Raw genomic sequence first — 23,905 nt, 5'->3', positions numbered from 1 at the left:
TAATTTTGGTATATTTGTTCTTAAAACAAGACACGATTTTTTGCTTGTCTAGAAAATGCTTCTCGATTTAAGAATTTTTAGATATTTAGGCTAGAAAAGACAAAAACTTTAAGTAAAAAAAGTGTTTTTTGCAGAGTAGCCACTAGCCATGTTAACATCAAAAGATGCAACAGATTCTGATGTGGTTCTTCTTGTCTATTCTTGTCTTTAGTTTCAGCAAAATGTTCACGTACATGGTATCTCTCACGACTGGAAGCCAAAAGAATGCTGGGACAATTGATTACATTTACCTGAAGCTGGTGGGGAAAGAGGGAGAGAGCGAACTGACTTTAGTGAACAAACACTGGTTTGAACATTTGCACAGTGAAACGGTAAGATTTTGTTTTTCATGTTATTCAGATGTTTTAAAGGGCACCTATGGTGAAAAATCTATTTTTCAAGCTGTTTGGACAGACATATGTGTAGGTATAGTGTATAGACCGTCATAATGGGCTGATATAAACACACCCAGTCCTTTTGTTTTTTCAATTTAACAACATAAAAACGGTGGACCAATTGGAGCGGGTTTCAGAGCAACCGCAACTTGACGTAGGAGTGCGGTCTCCCCGCCCACCGAATTGATTGACAGCTGCGTATAACCATGTCCCGGTAGAAACGTTTATAATCATATCAACAAGAGAGGACATTCGCAAAGTAACCGGGAATAAAAGGTCTGTTCAGTTCGCTAGGATCATCAATCATCATCAGATGTGATCAAGAGTGAGTTTTACAAGTTTAACATGTGTTTAATGTGTAATGAATTACAGCGATTTAATTCAACTTTACTTCATCAGCGCAGCCGCGTGTCAGACAATTATAAAAGATGCTTTAATCCCGGTTTGTGGACGTTAAATCAGGTTTATTTTGTACATTAACATAACAGATATCCATACAGCAGTGGAGATTAACCTGTATCCTGTCACATTTGCGTGCAAAAAGAGTACAAATCTAAACGCGCACGCTGTGTGTGTGTGTGTGTGTGTGTGTGTGTGTGTGTGTGTGTGTGTGTGAACTTTGTAACAACATTGTGTGTGACTCGTCGTTGCAACTCCACAACAAATGCATCAAATACTAATTGGTAAAGTTCTTACTGTAGTATTTCTCACAAACGCTACGTGAGATCTGCTTCCTTCATGTCTGATTACTCTACAGCATTACATTATGTCTATACGCACAGGCCTGTATGTTTTCATTCATTATATTTGATCACTCGCCAACCGACTGTCGGCATCGTGCATCGAGTGGTCTCACCACTAACAGAGGGATGACCCAGCACACCATCCATAATATAAAACCACAGAAATTCTCCGGTAATAACTCAGTATGAAATGTATTTTATAACATCCTCGTTAAATGCTATCAAACATTCAGCCCAGAATATAATTTAGCTCAGAGACCTAAAATATATACATTTTTCCCTAGGCCCGATAAACATCTAAGGATGTTGCATATTATTCGGTTCTCTTAAGCAAAGGAAAGTGTTGTGTTTCAGCACATAAGAGCAAGTAATAAAACATAGCCTATATTTCGTTGAGCTCAGCAGCTATCCACTAATAAATCTCTATATTTAAAATTGAATTTTTAAATTTGGCCATGTTTGCGCAGGACTGGATGACAGAAAAGAAGGTAGTTTCTGATGGTTTTACTCACCCAAAAAAATGCTCTGTTTGCACAGTTTGATTAATATCATCATATCCAAATACTTAATATATGATATTTCAAAACTCCTTCGTTGTTTATTGTTTTTAGAAAATATCTAAAAAAAATTCAGACAGGCCTTTGTAATAAAAGTTAAAAACAACTTAAAATGGTTAAATTTGTGTATTGTATATACCTACATTGTTCTAGCTAGCTTTTGTTGGTTTTATATTGATTGATTTATATAATGTGATATTGTTATATACGATATTTGTAACTATTTAAAAGATTTCACTACAGCTTAGGCTATGTTATCTAGATTTGACACTATTGTGTTGAGCCTACAAAAGTGGACACGTAATTTGTAAAGTGTTATTTCTTTCTGTTGTATTCATATTTTGTATTATCTCCAAAATAAATACAGAAAAAAGAAATCTAGCCGCTCGCGGCATTAAGAGCTGTCAAGTGAGCGCTCTTTTACCCTGTCTCTCACACACATGCATCTAACTGCGCACATTTCATGCAAACACACCATTTAAACTTGACAAAACAAGTTGGCTGCTGTGTCTTTAATATGGTGTAAAGATTATTATGCATTATTGAAACATCAAGGAGGACGCAGCAAAGAAATATCACTTATAAATTAAAACTACTTTATTATTTTATGCAAAAGGCTTGCATTTAAAAGGGAAACATTAGGGCAATCATAAGCAAAAAGACCCCTAGCCTATAAGATGTTTTTTGGAATAGCCTATCTTAAACTGATCAGCTATATGTTTTTATCTTCCTTATTTATTTATTTTGGCGCATGTACTCCTGTGCGATCGGAAAACTAGTGTAATAGTGACACGCTAGCTTTACCAGACTGGCAAGCTCCACCTCTCCTTTCACTCCACCCCAAAGTCTCAGTCAGTCCTCTTTGGCCCAAGGTATTTGGTGGGCCAAAAAAGGCCGGCCGATGGCCCCGTGGAAGCCCCACTTTAGCCCGATCTGGCCCCGGAGGTGACAGTTGAAATCCGATCTGACCCTGGCACATTTCCTTTAGGCGCGATAGTGGAAACGCGGCTAATGAGTCCCAAAAAGTGTGCTTTTAGATGTGAGAGAAAGCTGATCTTGTTTAGCCATGGTTAATTTAACCCCGTTCAGATGTAAGCTGTAAATACTCCCTTTGGGAGAACTCCCGAAAGGGCTGAGCTTCCCCAGCCCTTTTTGGAGAGTAGCCACGGCTCCTCAATCGCAGACGGACGAGTTTCTCCACCATTAGCGTCCCAGCAGCACGGCCATGCCGGTGGCCCCCAGCAGCAAGAGCATCTTGGATAGGGTTTTCCTCCTCCTCTCGGGTTTTGGCACCACTGTACTAAAGTTACTGGCCATCGGGAAAAAGGAGGCGGAGAACATACAAAGTTTTAAATAATTTGTTAATGGTACAATAAAAAAGTAAAACAACGTGTCTAGGCCTGGTCCTCTCTCCTCCTTCACTGTGGTCTCTCCTCTTTTTCTAATCCAGAGCTCCTCCATGGGACTCGAGGCCGGTGCGTGACACAGGTGCTTCAAAATATCACTCAAGCACTGGCCTCATCCCGTTCCCACGGCTTTTTGGCACTGCACAATTTTTGGTTTGTGAGATGCATTGCTAACAAATTATTTTAAATAACTTTAAAGGTTATTTTCTCCGTGTTTAGATTTTTCCAGATTTTTAACTGTCACATCTCAACTAAAAGAGTATTATCCTAACAAACCATACATTATTGGCAAGCTTATTTACTAGCAGTCAGATGATGTAAATCCACATTTTAAATTCATACTTATGACAGGTTTTGAGATCACAAACCCAGAGTGTTTTGACAAATTCTGATGAACTTTATTTGTTCTATTTCTTTATTTACTTATTTATTTATCAATGTATTTGCACGCAAAAAATAAACAAACAACATTTGTTGTTAAAGGTGGTTTCCATTGAGATCAATGTGGAGGAGACTCTTGGAGAGATTCTGCTGGTCAAACTGGAGAAGGACAGGAAATTCCTGTTTGATGATCAATGGTACTGCAGGTATATCAGTGTAACAGCACCCACTGGAGACTGCTTTGAGTTCCCCTGTTATCGGTGGATATCTAATGACCCGGTGGTTCTTCGAGAAGGCAGAGGTAAAGTCCTGAATTAAGAAAAAAATACCCTCCTTTGTGTGTGTCTATGTATTTATGTGTGAATTTATGCATCCTGTTTGTGTGTTCCTACAGGTCGTTTGCCTCAGGATGAAAAGCTCTCAATACTGAAAGAGTACAGGCACCTGGAACTGGAAAACAGACAAAAACAATTCAGGTACTAACATCACAGTTACAGAATCATTACAGCTCATTTTAATATGCATAGAACGTTATGAACTGATTTGCATTGACTAAATATGGTTGAAAGTGGGCATGTAAAGGTATTTAAGACTTTTCATTGTATGCAGATTCTCAGGTAGACCTGAGAGCTGAAAATGCGTGCAGATATGCATACGCAAGGTTTTATAAATCTCAATTTTTGTTTGTGTACTGTACGCTATATCCAGCGGTCAAGGCCCTGTACCATGATGGTGGCTGAACAAACTGTTCAGTCAGGTTTTGTTGGTTTCACGATGCTGATCATTAACTTTCTCTGTTAACTCATGCTTTGATCCTGACTTCAAGAGCAGATGAAGGCCGGACATCAGTAGCAAACAGCCAATCACGCGCCTTGAAACATAAAGATACTTTGATTGACTTCTTAAGAAAGTCAGCACAATTCACTACCAAAGATTAAAAACTACAAACAATCAAACATGGATAGAGCTGAGACTAGACCTAGACTAGAAGAAGTTATTAAAATAAAATGGCTTGTGCGGATATAATAATTTAATATGTCATCTAAAATAATTATAATAATTCACATTAAGATCTGAAGATGAAAATCAAATTAAAATGATTTTATCTTTAAACTATCTGTTTAACTATAGTGACTTAGCAGCAATAGGAATGGGGAGTTTATTGTCACTTTGCTCACAGCTGATTGGTTGAATCTTAGTTTGGGATTTACAGTATAAATCAGAACAAAAGCCATCTGTGTGCAGGTTAGCTGTGCAGCATAAGTTTAACAGAGCAAATTTAACTTTCAATCCAATTACTGAAAGATTAATGCTGTCTCTTTTGCAGGTATGGGTGTTGGAAAAGTGATTTCCCAATGTGCATGGTCTCTAAACTTCCTGTGGATGTTCAGTTTGATTGCAAAAAATCAGTGGACTTCTATTCGAGTTTTCTTGAAGTGTAGGTTACCCTGTTCATGTTTATCACTTTGCAAATATCTTTAACAAATGAGCATATTATTCAATTATTGTGTAACCCTTATTTCTGGCTGTTTCCACCCCAGTCTCTCCAACGTGGGTATCATAAATAAACGCGGGTTACCAGGGTGATAATTCGTTTATTTTTCTTTAATCTGGAGCATCGACATAACATTCACAAACAGCATTACAACAGCATTGCATCTCCCGAACTTTTCTCCACTCCCTTTTTTTTCTCCCTCTCCTGCTTTCCGGTGCACCTCCCTTAAAGGAGCCAGAGCACAACAATAACTTTCTTAACTAATACATATTAAACCTTGTATCAGACATATTGAAAGTAAATAGAAAATCTTTCTAAATAAATTCCATAACATTTTTACATTTAAATAATAATTAACAAAATATATAAGGTTACAATTGTGACATACTTGGACCGCAGCCAGGAAATATTAAGTGGAATAACAAACGTAGCCGAACATTGAAAATCAAATTTTGAGCATTCAGCTGTATTTTTGTCTTCTTTTTCAGGATGGAGAATCTTGGTCTTAATAAACTTGAGAATTTGTTCCAGTCTTGGAAGAATTTTGAAGATTTTGAAAAAATATTCATAACCATTACCATCAAGAACACAGTGCCAGGTTTGAATAATTTCTTCCTTAATTACTTTATTTTGTATTTGTTTTAACTGAGTCATTCACTGGTTATTAATTCACTCATTATCTCACCAGCAGTTGACTTAATTCTTCCTTTTGACAGAGCATCTGATGAATGAATGGACGGAAGATGAAATATTTGGTTATCAGTTCCTGAATGGTTGCAATCCTGTGATGATCAAAAAGTGCACAAAACTCCCCGACAAGTTTGTGGTAACGCAGGAGATGGTGGAGAACTCCCTGGATAGAGGAGCTACACTGCAGGGGGAATTACAGGTCAGAAAAAAAATACAACCAAACATAATAAACAAATCAAATGAAACAATACATATACTGGATGTGTGAGTGTTGTGTGTGTATATACAGTCCATTCAATCCGTGACAAAGTCCTTTAGCTCTTTGTGTTTGTGTTTTCAAAGTTCATGAAAATCAGGTGTGAGATGCTGAGGATTATGGGATGTGTAGTCCGGTTCATTGGCATATGTGATGTGTAGAGTGCACTCTAATGTGTCAAGTGGGTCCTCTACTTGGTGACAATAATATTGAGAAATTGTAAAACTGATCTTGTTTTTTTCCTAGAGTCACCCAAAATGTAAATTCAATTTTCATGTACTACCTTGCGTTCTCTGCAACAAAAAAAACAAGCAAAATGCACTTAAATCTTAGTTAAAATGTACCCAAATCAAGCCAAAAAATGCCAATAGAGACAGCAATTTGGACTTGGTAATAATTATTAAAAGTAGCCAAGATTGATTGTCAATAATAAATGCAACTGGATTTTAAAACAAGGCACAAATTCTTAGAACATTTAAAGACTAGACTAGACTCAAATCTAGTCACTAAAAATACTACTTATCCTGCATCTCTCAGAATTAATGTTTGCAACAAATAAGTGTTGCAAGACTATAAGGATTTTTCGGACAATTTTCAAATGCAATTGCAAATTGTATTTTTAATTGCATTTTCAATATGTGGATGCATAAATTGTTACATAATCCAAATGCAATTGCAAATTCCGCATTAGCGTTTGCATTTCCACTTTTAAGAATGCGCCGTGACTGTCATATTTCAAATGAAAAAGCAAAGTTCATTGGCGAGTGAATTTTCCCCGTCTTACGAGCTATGAGCCTTACATATCTAAATAGCTATATCAATTGCTTAATTTGCTTTGTTTTTTTCTCTGCGACATGCACAAAACCTGCCAAAACTCAAGTGGAATCGCAGTCCTTTTGTGTTTGAATTTCCGATGTCTACAGGGAAGCCTGTCAGTGAAATGAAAGGGGTGGGATTAGTAGTTGTCTGGATCCTCTGAGGTCTAAGAAATCTATGCATCAAATTCAAAGCTCTGATGTTTGCTTACAAAGTGACCTCTAGCTTGGCTCCTTCTCATCTGCTCTCACTTCTGCAGATATATGTGCCCTCCAGAAACTTGCGTTCTGTGAATGAACGTCACCTCGTTGTTCCATCCCAAAGAGGGAAGAAATCACTTTCCCGAACTCTCGCATTCAATCTGCCCAGTTGGTGGAATGAACTCCCTAACTGCATCAGAACAGCAGAGTCACTTGCTGTCTTCAAGAAACGACTAAAAACGCAACTGTTTAGTCTCCACTTTCCTTCCTAATCTGCAACTGCCTCTCTGGCTATACCACTAACTGTGCCCTCTCTCTCTCTCTCTCTCTCTCTCTCTCTCTCAAAAAAAAAAATAGCAAAAAAAAAAGTCTATAGCACTTGTTCACTGCTGCTCTTATAGTTGTGTGAATTGCTTCCTTGTCCTCATTTGTAAGTCGCTTTGGATAAAAGCGTCTGCTAAATGACTAAATGTAAATGTAAATCTAATTTTAATAAAATACACACACAGCAAAAAAATAACAAATAAAATAAAAATAAAGTTCTGGGTCACTGTTCAATTACATAGTATTTCATTCCTAAAATTGTTTAAATATCATATGTATAAATATCAAATGTTTGACAGAACAAAGAAACATACTGGTTGGGAAGAACTTGTGGGCGAGTCAATAATCATATATTTTTTTCTGTTAACTGTCCCTTTAAGTAATTTTTTTTTATGTTGCATGGCCTATTTTAGATTGTGTGATGATTTTAACGGTTTTAACGTATTTTATTGATAGTGTAAACATCTATTAATAATTTATAACTTCTGAAGTAAAACTCACCATCAAAACGTGGATAATGGCCTTCACAGATCAGGACCTGTTTCTTCTCTGCTGTAGAGCCATGATGGGAAGAGCAGCTACAAGCTACAGACAATAGATATTGTACTCTTTAAAAATGGCTACAAATTGTTTGCAAGCTATTCAATTCAATTCACCTTTATTTGTATAGCGCTTATACAATGTAGATTGTGTCAAAGCAGCTTCACATAAAAGGTCATAGTAAATTGGAACAGTGTAGTTCAGTTTGTAGTGTTTAAGTTCAGTTCAGTTTAGCTCAGTTCAGTGTGGTTTAATAATCACTACTGAGAGTCCAAATACTGAAGAGCAAATCCAACGATGCGCAGCTCTATAGATCCCGAACCATGCAAGCCAGTGGCGACAGCGGAGAGGGAAAAAAAACTTCACTAAATGGTGAATGTGAAGAAAAAAAACTTGAGAGAAACCAGGCTCAGTTGGGCACGACCATTTTAATTTCTCGGCTGGCCAAACGTCTTGTGCAGAGCTGCAGTCTCAGTGGCGGAGGCTGGAAGCTGGCCTCAGCGAAGACTCGTCTGCTAGACATACTGACTTTGGTAGATAAAAATATCTTGCTAAATTTTTCAAAATCTCTCTTGTCTGTTTGATACAATCTTGATTTCTCCATCTTTTCTGTTAAAGAGTCATGAAACTCTGGACCATATTTTATGAGATTTTAGCAGATTTGTGTATGTTCACATCAATTAACACATTAGCATCTCTAATCTTTAATTGTAGGGAATAGCTGGCTAATTTTGAGCTTTTGCCATTTTTTTTTTTTTTCGTCTTTTAGGAAATTACTACAATCTCAGAAATAAAGGTACGCAAGCTGTCACAGGGGTGGTACCTTTCAAAAAGGTACACATTTGTACTTAAAGGGTCCATATTGGTAACTCAAAAGCATATAATAATACCTAAAAAATTTAAGAGGAACACCTTTGTACTTTTTAGTTACTAATATGTACCCTTGAGGTATATGGACCTTCTAGGTACAAATTTGTACCTTTTGAAAAGGTAGTACCCCAGTGACAGCTACCTTTATTTCTGAGAGTGGGGTGACTACTGGAACATATTTGGTGATGAAGCTGATCAGACAGGAGTAGCCTAATTATGGAAGATTTTGTAGGTTAAAAAAGATATTTGATAATGGATCCATTGTGGGTCAGATGAAAGAGACTTCATGTGGACAAGGAAGATTACAGAAACAGCAGTGATGTAATGATGCTGTAGTGGTCAACTCTGAATGTGAATTAATAATATTAAAGAGAAGCGACGTTTATCCACTGTAGCTCTTTGTCTCAGATGCTAAAAACCTCTGCTTCACAGGCAGGAAACATCTACATAGCAGACTATGAAATACTGGAGGACGTGCAACCCAATGACACAGACTCCAGCACCCAGCAGTATTTGGCTGCTCCCTTCTGCCTGTTTTACAAGAACAGAGTGAATAAAGTCATGCCAATCGCTATTCAGGTACCTGTAAAAAAAATTACTTTTAAATAAGAAGTCAGTGCTCAAACTTAAGGTTGGAACTTTAAATAAATGTTCTGCTTTGGTTTCTGGAACAGCTCATTCGTGAGAAGATTCTAGGACAGAAGAACACAGTTTTTCTTCCCACTGATAATCAGTACGACTGGTTGTTAGCCAAAATGTGGGTGAAATCCTGCGACTACAACGTACACCAGCTGGTCACACACCTTCTCAGGACACACCTGATATCTGAGGTGTTTGCCATAGCCATGTTCAGACAGCTCTCTGCAGTCCACCCTGTGTACAAGGTAGAGTTTTATGTTGGTTACGACATGTATGACAATATGCCTTTAGGATGACTGTTATGATTTGTGCACAACCAACCCTTTCCTTTTGGGTTAGCACATGCAAGCAGATGACTGAGATGCTGAATGGCATGAGCATGTGATGGTTGCTCAATAGCTGCCTGTAACATAACACCAACTATTCAACAATTGAATTCTAACAAATGAATCACTTATTTATTTAGTATGTATACATTTTTTCTACTATCTATAAAGGCGTCTGTATGCTAGCTCTGTTCAGTGTCAGTCCTTATTTCAGCTGGACAAACCCTATGAGGTTTGATGTAATTGTTCAGAACATTTATTATTAATATTAAATATATTTATAATTCAGTTATTGGTACAATGCCTTTGATACACTGAAACTGTGTGGACTAGAGGGATTTGACTGATCATGTTTGTTAAATATCTTGTTTTCTCCTTAGTTACTGTTACCTCATGTCCGTTTCACCATTGAAATCAACCAATCAGCTCGTCACACACTTATCGGTGACTCTGGGATCTTTGAAAAGGTATCTTTACCACTTCATAATTAAGGAATTACAGCTTTTCCACGAGTATCTTTCATGTCTTCAACTCTTTCACATATCTTATTTAGGGTCTGAAGATCCAAACTTGCAATATGATTTCTGTTTTGTGCACAAAAAACTCATCTGTCTAACCTCCTATTTTGAAGGTTAATAGCACTGGTGGACGTGGAATAGGACAAGTGATCAAAAAAGCCATGCAGACATTAACCTATAAATCCCTGTGCTTCCCTGAGGCCATGAAAACGCGAGGAGTTGACAACGAGAAGGATCTCCCCAACTACTACTACAGAGACGATGGCATGATGGTCTGGGAGGCAGTGAAAAGGTACTTTAAAAATACAAACATAAAGTGTTAAAGGTGAATAATAATAATAATAATAATAATAATAAATGGACTTGTAAAGTATTTTACACCTAGATTTATTTGTAGCATTTTTCATTCATTTGTATTTGCTGATTCATCATATGTCTTGACCTTCCTCCAGCTTTGTTTCTGATGTGGTCAAGATCTACTACAGTAGTGATGTGGCTGTTCAGAAAGATGAGGAGATCCAGGCTTTTGTTCAGGATGTTTGCTCCTCTGGTATGAAGAGTTGTCCCAATAATGGTGGTGAGTACAGAATCGTTTTACTATAATGGTATTATCTGTGTATGCTTGCAAGTCTTCTCTCTCTTCAATGGGCATCACTGGGAGAACGAGCAAAACTCCTCACAGAAATGGTTTCCCCGGGTCGTCCGGTTTCCTCCCACAGTTCAAAAACAAGCACCCTAAACAATTAATCCAAAATATTTTAGCCAAGCTCTGAGTACACCTTCTCAGCATCCATATTTGATACTTAGCTACACTAAGCAGGAGGGGGAGTCATCGAGATCTACCTGAGCTCAAACTCCCCTCTCTCCCTGCAACGGGAGGGAGCCCAGGGCTCGAGGATCTTATAAGCTCAGGGCTCTCTCCCGGGACAGCACGCCAAACAAGCTTTATTATCAATCATTAGCTAAGTGTGAACTCTTGAAATAACTAAAGATAAATGTTTTCATGCTTGTACATGCATTGTGCTTACATGGTGGAGCTTTTAAATGTCCACAGAGTTTCCAAACATCCTGAAAACCAGGGTGCAGCTGATTGAGTATCTGACCATCGTGATTTTCACAGCTTCAGCACAACATGCAGCAGTCAACTTTGGACAGGTGGTATTTTACGCACTTCTCTGGAGGAATATAAACCAGGCCTCAAATATTCATCCTGATAACTGTGTCTCTCCTGTGTTCCAGTTTGACTGGTATGCCTGGGTCCCGAACACTCCATCCACCATGCGGAAACCTCCTCCCACAGAGAAGAGCAAAGTAGACTTGAAGTATATCATGGAGAGTCTGCCGGACCGCGGACGCTCCAGTTTGCATCTAGGAATGGTTTGGATGCTCAGTCGATTCCAGGATAAAGAGGTTTGTTGACTGAATATTTCTAACTAGCTTCTAATCTACTCATTGACCAAAGAAAATAAGAACTCACTGTTTTTCTCCAATCTCCTGTCCAGCTGTTTTTAGGCGAATATCCAGACAAGTACTTCACTGAAGAACCAGCCATGGAAGCAATTAAGAAATTCCGCAAGAAAATAGTTGGAGTACAAGAAACCATCAGCAAGCGAAATGAAACTTTGAAACCACCCTACTTGTATCTGTCTCCAGACAGAATCCCCAACAGCGTGGCCATCTGAAGATGCATCTGTGTCAAACATTTACAAAAGCTGTTCACAGTACATCTACAGAGTATATGCTTTGCACTTAAAGAAAATGCAACAAAAAAAGAAAGAAACTGAGAAAGCATGGATTTCAATGGGCTGTTTAGATCTGTATCACAAGCAAACAAAAAATATGCAACAAATTACTGTAAACCAATACTCAATATGATCGAAATTTTAAGATTCGCATCAGCAGCTTGTACCTATTCGATGTAACTGTCATCATGTTTTAATCATTAGTAATTCACACCGTTCTCATTTGGTCATTTATTTTATTACGTTTTATAATTTTTCATCCATGATGTTTTGATTTTGTATTTTCTTTTCATTTAATCCCTTGAATATGGCTTTTTTTAATCTAATAGGCGTTTCACAGTTCCATTTTATTTTTCATCACTTTTATTTTCATAGAATTTATAATATTACAAATGAGTCATTTTAAGTTTGGTCATAGGATTGAGTTTTAAAACAATAACTCTTCATTGATGTTTCCTGATGTGTAATAACACTTGATTTGTACTGATCAGATAAAGTCTGAGCTCTGAAACAAACACAATTAAGATCATTTAATAAATCAACTGCTTTCCCATGACTTTGTCGCCTGCTATTTGCTCTTGGTTCTCTCAGTGAAACTCTCATATTAAATACTTTTCCATTTCAGGTACCAGGCAAGACTTAGGGCTCTATTTCAACAATCTAGGCACAAAGTCTAAAGCACACAGCACAGGTTCAATTGGGGTGTGTCCAAATCCATTTTTGCTATTTTAAGGACAGAAAAAACACATGTTTTCAAACAGATTCTCATAATGAGTATGGGAGCATGACCAATTTTGTAAGCAGTAAAAAAACAGAAAGTATAATTAGCAAGAAAACAGTTAAAGATCAACTACAGAACAAGCCACTTTTCCATTCTGCCTTTTCCTTTCGACAATGGTTCATGGATAAAGCAAAGATTTGGTTTAAAACTATTTATAATTTCCAACAAACTAATGAATGAACAATAACAATGAAATGTCATCAAAAAACTGACTGAAATCCAAACACACTTACTATTCTTATGCCCCTATATGGTACTGCATAAGTCTCTAAAATCTGACAGATGGGCAAATACAAACAAAAAATATTAAACAAATATAAATATGCACATAATAGTAATAACACTAAACAGAGCCAGATTCCCTCATAAAGCCCCCTGAGGTGAAGAAGGCATAGAAGGAGACAGGTTTTATATTTGTGTTGAACATTTTTATGCTGACCAATCTTTTGTTTCATATTTTAATCCTTTAATTTTTCATATTTAAAGCTATTTGTGTAATGCTGTACATTCCTGTGTGTGTAATAAGCAATGAGTATGCACGTTTTGGACCTGCATATGCACATGTCATTAACATACTATTTAAAAAACAAATAAAAAAACCCTGCGCCATTGACTTTAGAGGAGTTTTAGTTGGTCAATGGCGCAGTTTATTTCAATTGCCTTAAAGGGCACCTATCGTAAAAAAATCAACTTTTCGAGCTGTTTAGACAGACATATGTGCATGTATGGTGTATAGACCGTCATATTTGGGTGATATAAGCACACCCAATGCTTTTTTTTTTCAATTTAACAACATAAAAAACGGTGGACCAATTGGAGCGGTTTTCAAACCGACCGCAACTTTATGTAGGAGATCGGTCCCCCCGCCCACCAATATTGATTGACAGGCGCGTCATCATATCCTCAGTTTGTTGATTCACGTCCGCCATTTTCAGCGTGAGTCGAAGCGATATCACTAAAGGAACACCCTTGCTCTATTTTTAGATGCAAGGCTCATTGGGCTCAACACAAGAGCAATATTCTCCACATTATCGCTCTAATCGGAATTGTTGGTTGTATCTTTGGGTAGGTTTGCAAACATGTGTACTTCTCATCGAGTCTACCTTATACTTCAGCCGTTTGCATTTCTCGCGATCCCAGAAGCTCCCTGTGATCTTAACTAGCATGCGTTTTAGAATTCTAAACATGGGTTTTTATCAGGGTACACTCAAGTCGACGGCTGGGCACCGCAGACCGCTGCAGAAACCTATGTTTAGAATTCAAAAATGCGTGGCGCGACGATTCGGGACACATGTTTGTGCCGCGCCACAGAGAGTGTCTGGTGTGCCGTGTCGCGGCTTCGATCGGCGCATCCGGTGCCTCAGTCAAAGTTAATTCTGTGTGCGTGGTTATTAGTTTCTGTATACAAGCTCGGCACTTGAAACTAGCACACAGTTGGCTGTAAAACTGTACAAAGACACAGATGATTTTGTACTCTCTGCTTGGTCTGTGTCCGAGTGGGCGAACTTACACACACATGGGCGAACTTATGGTCACAAAAATCAACATAGAGCAAAATGTGAAAATGACGCCTGAGCAAATTTCAACGTCGTCTGGTGCCCAATTGTGCCATGTGTATGATAGCGCCTTTGGTATATAATACCAGTCCAGACTCAAAAAGTTTGACAAAAAGTCTGATTCCTCATCTGATGTAAAGATGTTTCATAAATAATACATTAACCTTTTTATCCCCCTAAAATATCTTCTGAAACATAAACCATTTCACCTCACACATCTCACAAGACAATGCTATCAAGTGGAACAAAAAATGCACAGTTGCAAAATATTTGTTCTCTATTATTTGTTATTGAGCATTGCTTTGGGGAAACGCAGCATCATTTCAGCAAAAGGATCATCAACTCAGACAGGTGTATTGCTTGTGTGTGTAGCACTCACTCATATTTAAGTGTGAATGAATATAATATATCTAATGACAAAGAAATACTGAAAGTTTAATAGGAGACATACAAAATATGTTAAGTGATGATTCCCATGAAAATGCCTGGAAGCAGTATAAAAAGTACAAAATTACTTGAAAGTACAAAAGTTCAGCACTATTTCCAAAGATGTAGATCACTTTGGATCAAAAAAGTGAATACTTCATTTTATTTTACAATCTAAATCCCTGATTAAGTTTTATGTCTACTTTAGTTGCAATTTTTGTTTGTACAGTGCATTACAAGGGCGGTTATTCTGTGTGAATGAAAATCTTTTTTATACATTTATTCCTGTTAGCTTTAAGAAATGAAGATCAGCCATTTTTATGCCGTTTATTTTATTCTGACAGATTTATTAAGCAAATGCTGTTCTTCAAACACACAATCAGACATACATGGTATGGAAGGAAGACAATCATGAAATAACAGAAATTAATTCATAAAAAAATCTAATTAGTAGGTAATCGTTTACACCAGTGTTTCCCAACCCTTTTCCTGGAGGCACACCAACAGTACATATTTTGGATGTCTCCCTTACCTGACTAGTTAACTTCAGGTTTTGGAGTCTCTTCTTACGTTCTAATTAGGTGATTCAGGTGTGTTTGATTAGGGAGACGTTGAAAATGTGTACTGTTGGTGTGCCTTCAGGAACAGGGTTGGGAAACACTGGTTTACACATCAGTCAGTAATTTATGATCTGACTTATTTGCTTGATCTTTTTGTTTAAATTAAAGCACAGTAGATCATTTCACTAGGGCTGGCGATTTAGGGAAAAATATCTAATTGTAGGAACGACATTGCAATTGCAAATAAATTTAGTAAAGTCAAGATAAGCTTAATATTACAGTTTACACACTTTAAATAAAAAATAATATAACATTCTTTGTCCTAATTATATATTCATTAATTCTGTGTGTTCATGTATATTGTATGTACTGTGCTAAAAGTACAGTACTGTGCTAAAAAAATAACTCCTGAAATATTTTCTAGACAAGCTAAATATATTGTCTTGTTTTAAGAAGTAATTAAGATGTTTTTGCTTACCCCGATGGCAGACTATTTTGCTTGTTTTAAGAAAAAACTAATTTATTTGTGGCATATTACTTCTTAAAACAAGGTAATCGTCTTTGCCTTTTCTAGAAAATGTTTCTTGGTTTAAGAACTTGTAGATATTTGGACTAGAAACTTAGAAAAATCTAAGAAAGAACCATTTTTCGCAGTCTAAGAATGTCACACAATGAGGACAGCCATGCATTTGCTCTTGGACACAGTATACACTTATTTATATTGCATTCATTTCGCAGACTTTGTGATTAACTAATCGCAACGTTTCAAATCACGATTTACTTTCAATTTCGATTAACCATTCAGCCCTACGTTGCAGTTTTGTGTCTCATGAAAGCGTCACCAATTTAGAACCAAAAAAAGTCCACTGTCCATTCTTATTCACAATTACAGTATATTGGGGGACTTTCTGCAAGATGAGTGGAAGGGTTGCTGATCACTGCAATCTGTAAGAAAAGGTTATATGAATGCTTATTAACGATATTAAATAAGTTATCTATGATATTACCATTACTGGATTCTTTACACCTTTCCAGTACATGAACACTCAGATTTGTGGTTTTGTTTCTTGAGTACCAATATACTCAAAGTACAATTAAACTGGGGTTAAGATCTTCCTTACCTCTGAGCTGTTATAGACATGGGTCTGTGAAGTTACAACTTGTGGCATAAACTGCACCTTTGGAGAAACACACATTTAATATTTTTAAAAATCATTAGAACATCAAGTAAAGATCACATATCATGAAGACATGTTGGAAATGTCCAATAATAAAACACACGGCAACTTATTTTTCAGCTTTAAAGACAATTTCCATCAATATTTACATGTTTTCAGAATGCAGATTTTCAAATAGTTGCATCTCAGCCAAATATTGCCCTATTCTAACAAACCATACATCAATGGAAATCTTATTCATTCACACAAATGCCCTGGTGCCTTCATCTGGTTTTCTTAAAAATCGTATCTAAAAGTTATGACAACTTTCAAAGGTTTCTCAGTATGCTGCTGTTATGACTAGACAGGACTCAGACAGGTATTAGTACCAAACAGATGGGTTTATTGCAGGTCGTTTACAGATGAAGTCAGTGATGATATCATTGACTGGGGTACCTCAGGGCTCTGTTCTTGGGCCACTTCTCTTTTCCATCCACACGACATCTTTAGGACCAGTCATCCAGAAACATGGATTTTCCTACCACTGCTATGATGATGATACCCAGCTATACCTCTCTTTTCACCCTGATGATCCCTCGGTTCCAGCTCGCATCTCAGCCTGCCAGTCAGACATTTCACACTGGATGAAAGATCATCATCTTCAGCTTAACCTCGCAAAAACGGAAATGCTTGAAGTTTCTGCCAACCTGACTCTACACCATAACTTTTCAATCCAGATGGATGGGGCAACCATTACTGCATCCAAAATGGTAAAAAGCCTTGGAGTAACGATTGATGACCAACTAAACTTCTCTGACCACATTTCTAGAACTGCTCGATCTTGCAGATTTGCACTCTATAACATCAGAAAGGTCCGACCCTTCCTATCTGAACATGCAGCTCAACTCAGTGTTCAAGCAATTGTTCTCTCCAAACTGGACTAATGCAACTCTCTACTAGCCGGGCTTCCAGCTAATTCTATCAAACCTCTTCAGCTGCTTCAGAACCAGCAGCACGAGTGGTCTTTGATGAACCCAAAAGAGCACGTCACTCCGCTACTCACCCATTTGCACTGGCTGCCAGTTGCTGCTCGCATCAAATTCAAAGCTCTGATGTTTGCTTACAAAGCGACCTCTGGCTTTGCTCCTTCTTATCTGCTCTCATTTCTGCAGATTTAAATGCCTGTATTTCCCTAATGCTGGAGCATAGATCAGGTAAGTTTCTCTGGGAGTAGAGAGGAGTGGGAAAAGAGGTGCTCTTATACAGGGTGGTGCTCATTGGGGAATGGTGCTCAGGTGTGTAGAAACTCAGAACTCAGGTGATTAGGATCTGTGATTGAGGGAATGCCTGGTGTATCCGAGACAGAACCCCCCTCTTTATGGACCAATCCTGAGGGCCGTAAAATTCAATGTTGTAGGGCCTGCTTTGACTGCATGGCATTAGACACTGGGGATGCGTGGAGTGAAATGATGGGAGAATGGGATCGAGAATGACGTTGCTGGGGACCCATGATCTTTCCCAAGGTCAGTCTCCTTCCCAGTCTAGCAGGTACTTCAGTCTACTTTCTTGACATCTGGAATTCAGGATTTCCTTCACCGAGCATGCTGTTCATCCTCCACAATGATGGACTCAAGGGTTCCGTCAACAGGACCAGGCTTTGGGGAAACAGGAACAACAGGTGAGTGGAAAAATATGAGAAGTGAAACATGAAATGTAGGGTGAATGTGATAGTGGTGTCTGAGTTCATAAATTACAGGGTTGACTGGGCAGATGATGGGAAAGGGACCAATGAATCTGGGACTCAGCTTCTTGCAGGGAAGTCTTAAGCAAACCTCCATGGTTGAGAGCCATACCTTCTGTCCTGGATGGTAAGTCAAAGCAGGGGCTCTCTGTACATTTGCCTGGATGGTTGTGACACCTTACTGCACATTGGAGGTGTTGAGCTGAGTCTCGGACCCTCTCACTCTCCGAGAACCAATGATGGACACTGGGCCAATTTTGGACTGCATCCACCATTCCCTTGTCCTTCTTTATGCCTTGAGAAGTGATGTGGTAGGCCAGAAACTTTATGGATGACTGATGAAACGTGCACTTCTCTGCCTTGAGGTATAGGTGGTGCTCACGGAGATGTTGCAGGAGTAGATCAAGATGCCATCGATGTAGATGAGGACAGAGCATGAAAAATACTCCCCGAACACCTCAATCATATATACTTGGAACATGAAGGGGGCATTTACCAGTCCATAGTGCATAACAAGGCACTCATAGTAGCCAGTAGGTGTCACAAATGCTCTCTTACATTTGTCCCCCTCATGTATCTGGATGAGGTAATGTGTGCCTCCAAAGGCAGCGCTTCAGTAAGGCAGGTTCACTATCTGCTATAGAAAAGGGCTGGTTCAAATGGCTCTTTCTGTAGACCCACCTAGCCCACAAGGATATTCCAAGAGGGGATGAGAGGCAGAGAGGCAGGCGAGATGTATTTATTCACCTAGCACTTCTGAGGAACTCAATGACCAGGTCATGGTTCCTAAGCGTCCTGCCATCCACCGTAGCATGACGAGTGGAGTTGGCAGGAAAGTAAACCTTCAGTGCCGAGGGTGACAGCCAGTGGAGGCTGTTTCCATCCATCCCAAAAGCAGCACAATGTTTAGGCAAGTCTGGGGTCTTCTCTGCAAAAAATAATTTGTAGGATGGGAAGAAGGAGACATCAGCGACATAAGGTAAATAATAGATTTTATTTTTCAAGAATAATGCCACGACAACACTACTTAAGAAGGGTGTCTCTCCGGCCAAATCACTAGTACAAACAGGTGTTATTTATTATTCTGATTAGCCGCCGCTGACTAGCCGTTGGGCTCCGAGCATGTTCTCCCCACTCTCATTGTGCGTTCAATCATCCTTACCTCTCTATAGTCTTCAAAACCAGTGATTCTCAGCCATAATCCTGATACCCTCAACACAGTGACTGCATCCAAATCTTCTACTGCCCGAGTCGTTACTACATTTGATTTCACTTCATGACCATTAGAAAAATATATGCTATTAGGGATGGTTGATTAATCAAAAAGAAACCAAAACCGTAATTCAGAAACTGTAACTTATGAAATTTCCCTATGCTTTTTTCCACCTTATTAATACTATCTTTTAAAAACATTGCTATATGTGGAGAGTTTCACTCACAGCATAATGTGAGTATATTGGAACATGCTTTTTCTCAGTGAATCCCCACTAACAATTTTTAGTAACTGACTGAAAGGGAACCCCTGACTTGACTTATTACTCACCTGAGGAGGAGGACAGCAGGTGGCTTTACAGGCAAATGCTGACAGAAAAATCGAGATGATAACCTCAAGAATGGCGAACACCAACAACACACCACTGATTCCCTTGGAAAGAGTCTGAGAGAAGATTCAACATTAACATAAATAATAGCAACAGAAAAAAGATGACTAAATTGACTGTTCAGACTGGTACACTTGCTGCTCAGCAGTCCTAAACCTATCATCCTAAAGGTTTATTCAGTAACATAATAAATCTATAGGTCAAACTTTTATAAGTTTACATGTATAATGACAATGCCTCCTTCCCTAAAGATCTGTAAATTCTACCAATTTAATATTGTGAATATAAAGTGTCACATTATGAACAGTGCATGCGGAAAGTAATCATATTGCTCCACTTTTTCCAAATTTTTTATGTTACAGCCTTTTTCCTAAAGGGATATAATTCATTTATTTTCTCAAAATTTTGATTTGAAAAGGGATACACCTGTCTATATAAGGTCCCAGGGTTGACAGTGCATGTCAAAGCACAAACCAAGCATGAATACAAATGAGTTGTCTGTAGACCTCTGAGACAAGATTGTCTCAAGGCACAAGTCTGGGGAAGGTTACAGAAACATTTCTGCTGCTCTGAAAGGTCCAATGAGCACAGCAACCTCCATCATCCGTAAGTGGAAGATGTTTAAACCACCAGGACTCTTCCTAGAGCTGGCTGGCCATCTAAGCTGAGTGATCGGAGGAGAAGGGCCTTAGTCAGGGAGGTGATCAATAACCTGATGGTCACTCTGTCTGAGCTCCAGCCTTCTTCTGTGGAGAGAGGAGAACCTTACAGATGGACAACCATCTGTGCAGCAATCCACCAATCAGGCCTGTATGGTAGAGTGGCCAGACGGAAGACACTCCCCACCTAGAATTTGCCAAAAGGCATCTGAAGGACTCTCAGACCATAAGAGACTAAATTCTCTAGGCTGATGAGACTGGGCGTTACATTTGGAGAAAACCAGGCAGTGCTCCACACCAGGCTAATACCATCCCTAGAGTGAAGCATGATGGTGGCAGCATCATGCTGTGGGATGTTTTTCAGCAGCAGGAACTGCAAGACTAGTCAGGATAGAGGGAAAGATGAATGCAGCAATGTACAGAGACATACTGAATGAAAACCTGCTTAAGAGTGCTCTTAAACTCAGACTTGTGCAACGGTTCATCTTCCAGCAGGACAATGACCCAAAGCACACCGCCAAAATATCAATATCAATGGAGTGGCTTCACAACAACTCGGTGAATGTCATTGAGTGGCCCAGCCAGAGCCCAGACCTAAATCCTATTGAACATCTCTGGAGAGATCTGAAAATGGCTGTAGACCGTCGTTTCCCATCCAACCTGATAGAAGTTGAGAGGTACTGCGAAGAGGAATGGGCAAAAATTCCCAAAGACAGGTGTAATTGCTGCCAAAGGTGCATCAACAAAGTATTGAGCAAAGGCTGTAAATACTTATGTACATGTGATTTTTCAGTTTTTTTATTTTTATTACATTCGCAACAATTTTTATAATTTATTTTTAAATAAATTAATTTAATCCATTTTGGAATATGACTGTAACAAAAAAAATGTGGAAATAGTGAAGCGCTATCAATACTTTCCGGATGCACTGTAGGTCGGGTTGTAATAAAAAGTAGAAAACCTAAATAAAAAGTTATAGAAAATAACTAAATACCCTAATAAATAATATTACATACCATATAGAAGTATTGAGAATAGTCGCAATAGCCAGAATAGTTGCCAAAACTGTACATTGACATCACTATCAAATCTATTGCCAATATTATCATGGAAGTGGCTTGCAATAATAGCACTGAACAATGTTCATTGCAAGTGAACCTCTCACCTATAGGCAGAAAAACAACACAAAGCAGAAACTTTAATTAAACAGACGAACACAGTATAGCCACAAGTAGCAATAACTATTAAGTGATAATCCATCTAGGAAAAGAAAGTTTAGCACTACATTGTTTTGACTGATTAATTGTAATAATATAGATAATAATAATACAGCAATTGTCATGTACATACCAAACACAAACTGGAGGGAGAATTGAGTCTGTTTTCTGCAGCAATGGAGAGTGAGCCTGTGATAATGTACTGAGAAGAGAGGCCAAGATGAAAGATTCTGATTGTATGTTTAGCTTGAATATTTAAAGACAGAATGTATAATTGTTTAACTGTTCCTTACAGTGACAGATCCCCAGAAAGGACCCCCAAGAATGGCAAAAGGGGTATTTACATTAATTGTAGACACAATGCCAACAGGAGAGTCAAAAACCAATCATTAGCTGGACAGTCTGTATAGGGCAAGAAAAATGTACAGTCTGAGTAACACATCTTGAGGAATAAATAAATGTAGAATATTAAGTTTGAGGAATCATGGAGTCCCTGATGGCGCAAACTTTAATTACACAGTATTGCAACTTGTTATCGATGAATTTAATTGACTGAAATATGCTTTAGGTGCAAACCTGCAGATATTATTTATCTTTTCTGTAGAGAAATGCTCAGACTGAAGCAGATTCGGACAGTTGTAGTTATGAAGTACAAGCATACATTTTCATAGTGATTTGTACGTATAAACATTTTGTAATTCTATACAATTTGTATAAATGTATTACAAACTGCATTTATGTATGCCGTAAACGATGTATATAGGTCTGTATGAAGCACTTTTGTGTGAGGACAGAGCATAAGAATATAACTCATTTAAAAATGTCATGAAAACAAAATGTACTCCTCTTAATTTTATATGTATTTAATCACATGGATTACATTTTACATGTATCTAGTCATGGCCTCTTCACCCATGTGTATCACTCCGCCTGTAGTGAGTGCCAAGCAGAATAAACTCACTACAGTTTGACAAATACTGTGGCTGTTGGACCACATAATGCATTTTTTAGGCAAGAATGCAGTTGTTTAGATAGCAAATAAGCAATTTATTCATAAGGATAGAATCTGAATATTAATTTGAATATTATTTTGATCATTTTAATATTTCGAGATGGGACTTCCCGCACATGTCAATGATCATTCAGCCTGTGTTTGCCCACTGAGAGCACTCCTCTGATGGGTCCTTTATAGTGGTAAAATTTGAAATTTTGGTTATAATTTGTTACCAAACAGATTTGACTGCATTGTGAGGTATTACAGCTGTTTAGTCTACTATCCAAAGGCTTGGAAACAGAAAGATGTTTTAAAAGAAGCCAATTCTACTCACAAAGGATGCATTTATTTGATCAAAACTACAGTGTAAACTTTGTGCGAAATAGAACTATTTTAATTCACTATCTAATTTCATCTCTATTAAATTAATATCACTGTTTAATTTTACTATCCTTCGGTTTACAATTTTAACTGTTTTCTTATTGAATGTAGTTTCACATTTAATTTATTCCGGTGATTCAAAGCGTCACTGTCATTGCTTCAGTCTTCAGTGTCACATGATCTTTTAGAAATATATATGATGATTTGCTGTTCAGTTATGGATCAGTAATTATCGGTAATTACTAATATTGATTCTTTCTGAAATCTGAAATGATTTTTTCTTGCATCATAGTATTGTGGAAACTTTGAAAATTCACTTTAGGATTTAAGAAGTGGGTTGCAGCTGGAAGGGCATCCACTGCGTAAAACATTACAGTATGCTGGATATGTTGGTGGTTCATTCCACTGTGGCGACCCACAGATTAATAAAGGGACTAAGCCGAAAAGAAAATGAAAGAATCAATGATTTAAAGAATGCAGGAAAAAGAAACCTCAAAATTACAGCTTTTATCAGTCTACTTTTTACATTACAAATGTATTTATAATAAAATTACAATACAAAGATTGCATACAATGTTTATGCTTGGTTGAACCACTTCATTTTGGAATTTATTCATGTTATTTCTAACCTCACACTGATATATTTACATAAAAATGATACCATCAAACATATTATAATAATACAAAGATAATAAGAAATAAATGAACAAATTCTTACCCCAAGGGCTTTGGGTTGGCCTTTCAGAAATGCCTTAAGTTCAGCGAGAGATGGAACTCCTGCTAGCTGCTGTAGATAAACCGGGACATTAATGAGTTCGGCAGGAGTTTGAGCTGTTGGTTGAAGCTGAATGACGATGGTTGAAGAGCTCCCGGGCATCACTGTGCTGGACATGCT

General features: G+C 37.9%; 2 protein-coding genes across 2 annotated transcripts; one reads left to right on the top strand and one right to left on the bottom strand.

Annotated features, from left to right (window-relative positions):
- The first annotated feature begins 221 nt into the window (after window positions 1–221).
- Window positions 222–11,877, top strand: LOC130241999 (polyunsaturated fatty acid 5-lipoxygenase-like). The gene is made up of 14 exons (XM_056474021.1): window positions 222–371; window positions 3,624–3,822; window positions 3,916–3,997; window positions 4,849–4,959; window positions 5,505–5,614; window positions 5,733–5,905; window positions 9,145–9,297; window positions 9,399–9,596; window positions 10,058–10,144; window positions 10,309–10,487; window positions 10,648–10,769; window positions 11,250–11,350; window positions 11,435–11,605; window positions 11,698–11,877. The coding sequence occupies exons 1-14, from the start codon at window positions 222–224 to the stop codon at window positions 11,875–11,877; spliced, it is 2,016 nt and encodes a 671-aa protein (XP_056329996.1).
- A 3,180-nt stretch (window positions 11,878–15,057) lies between these two features.
- si:dkey-77f5.10 (membrane-spanning 4-domains subfamily A member 8) lies at window positions 15,058–23,905 on the bottom strand. The gene is given in 9 exon segments (XM_056474009.1): window positions 15,058–16,205; window positions 16,382–16,438; window positions 19,702–19,815; window positions 21,435–21,545; window positions 21,548–21,583; window positions 21,769–21,837; window positions 21,929–22,016; window positions 22,018–22,037; window positions 23,729–23,905. Coding segments are annotated over 9 exon segments (738 nt in total). The 5' UTR covers window positions 23,903–23,905; the 3' UTR covers window positions 15,058–16,136.

Source organism: Danio aesculapii, chromosome 15, assembly GCF_903798145.1.
Source record: "Danio aesculapii chromosome 15, fDanAes4.1, whole genome shotgun sequence".
Lineage (NCBI taxonomy): Eukaryota > Metazoa > Chordata > Actinopteri > Cypriniformes > Danionidae > Danio > Danio aesculapii.
This window is presented reverse-complemented; position numbering and strand designations above follow the sequence as displayed.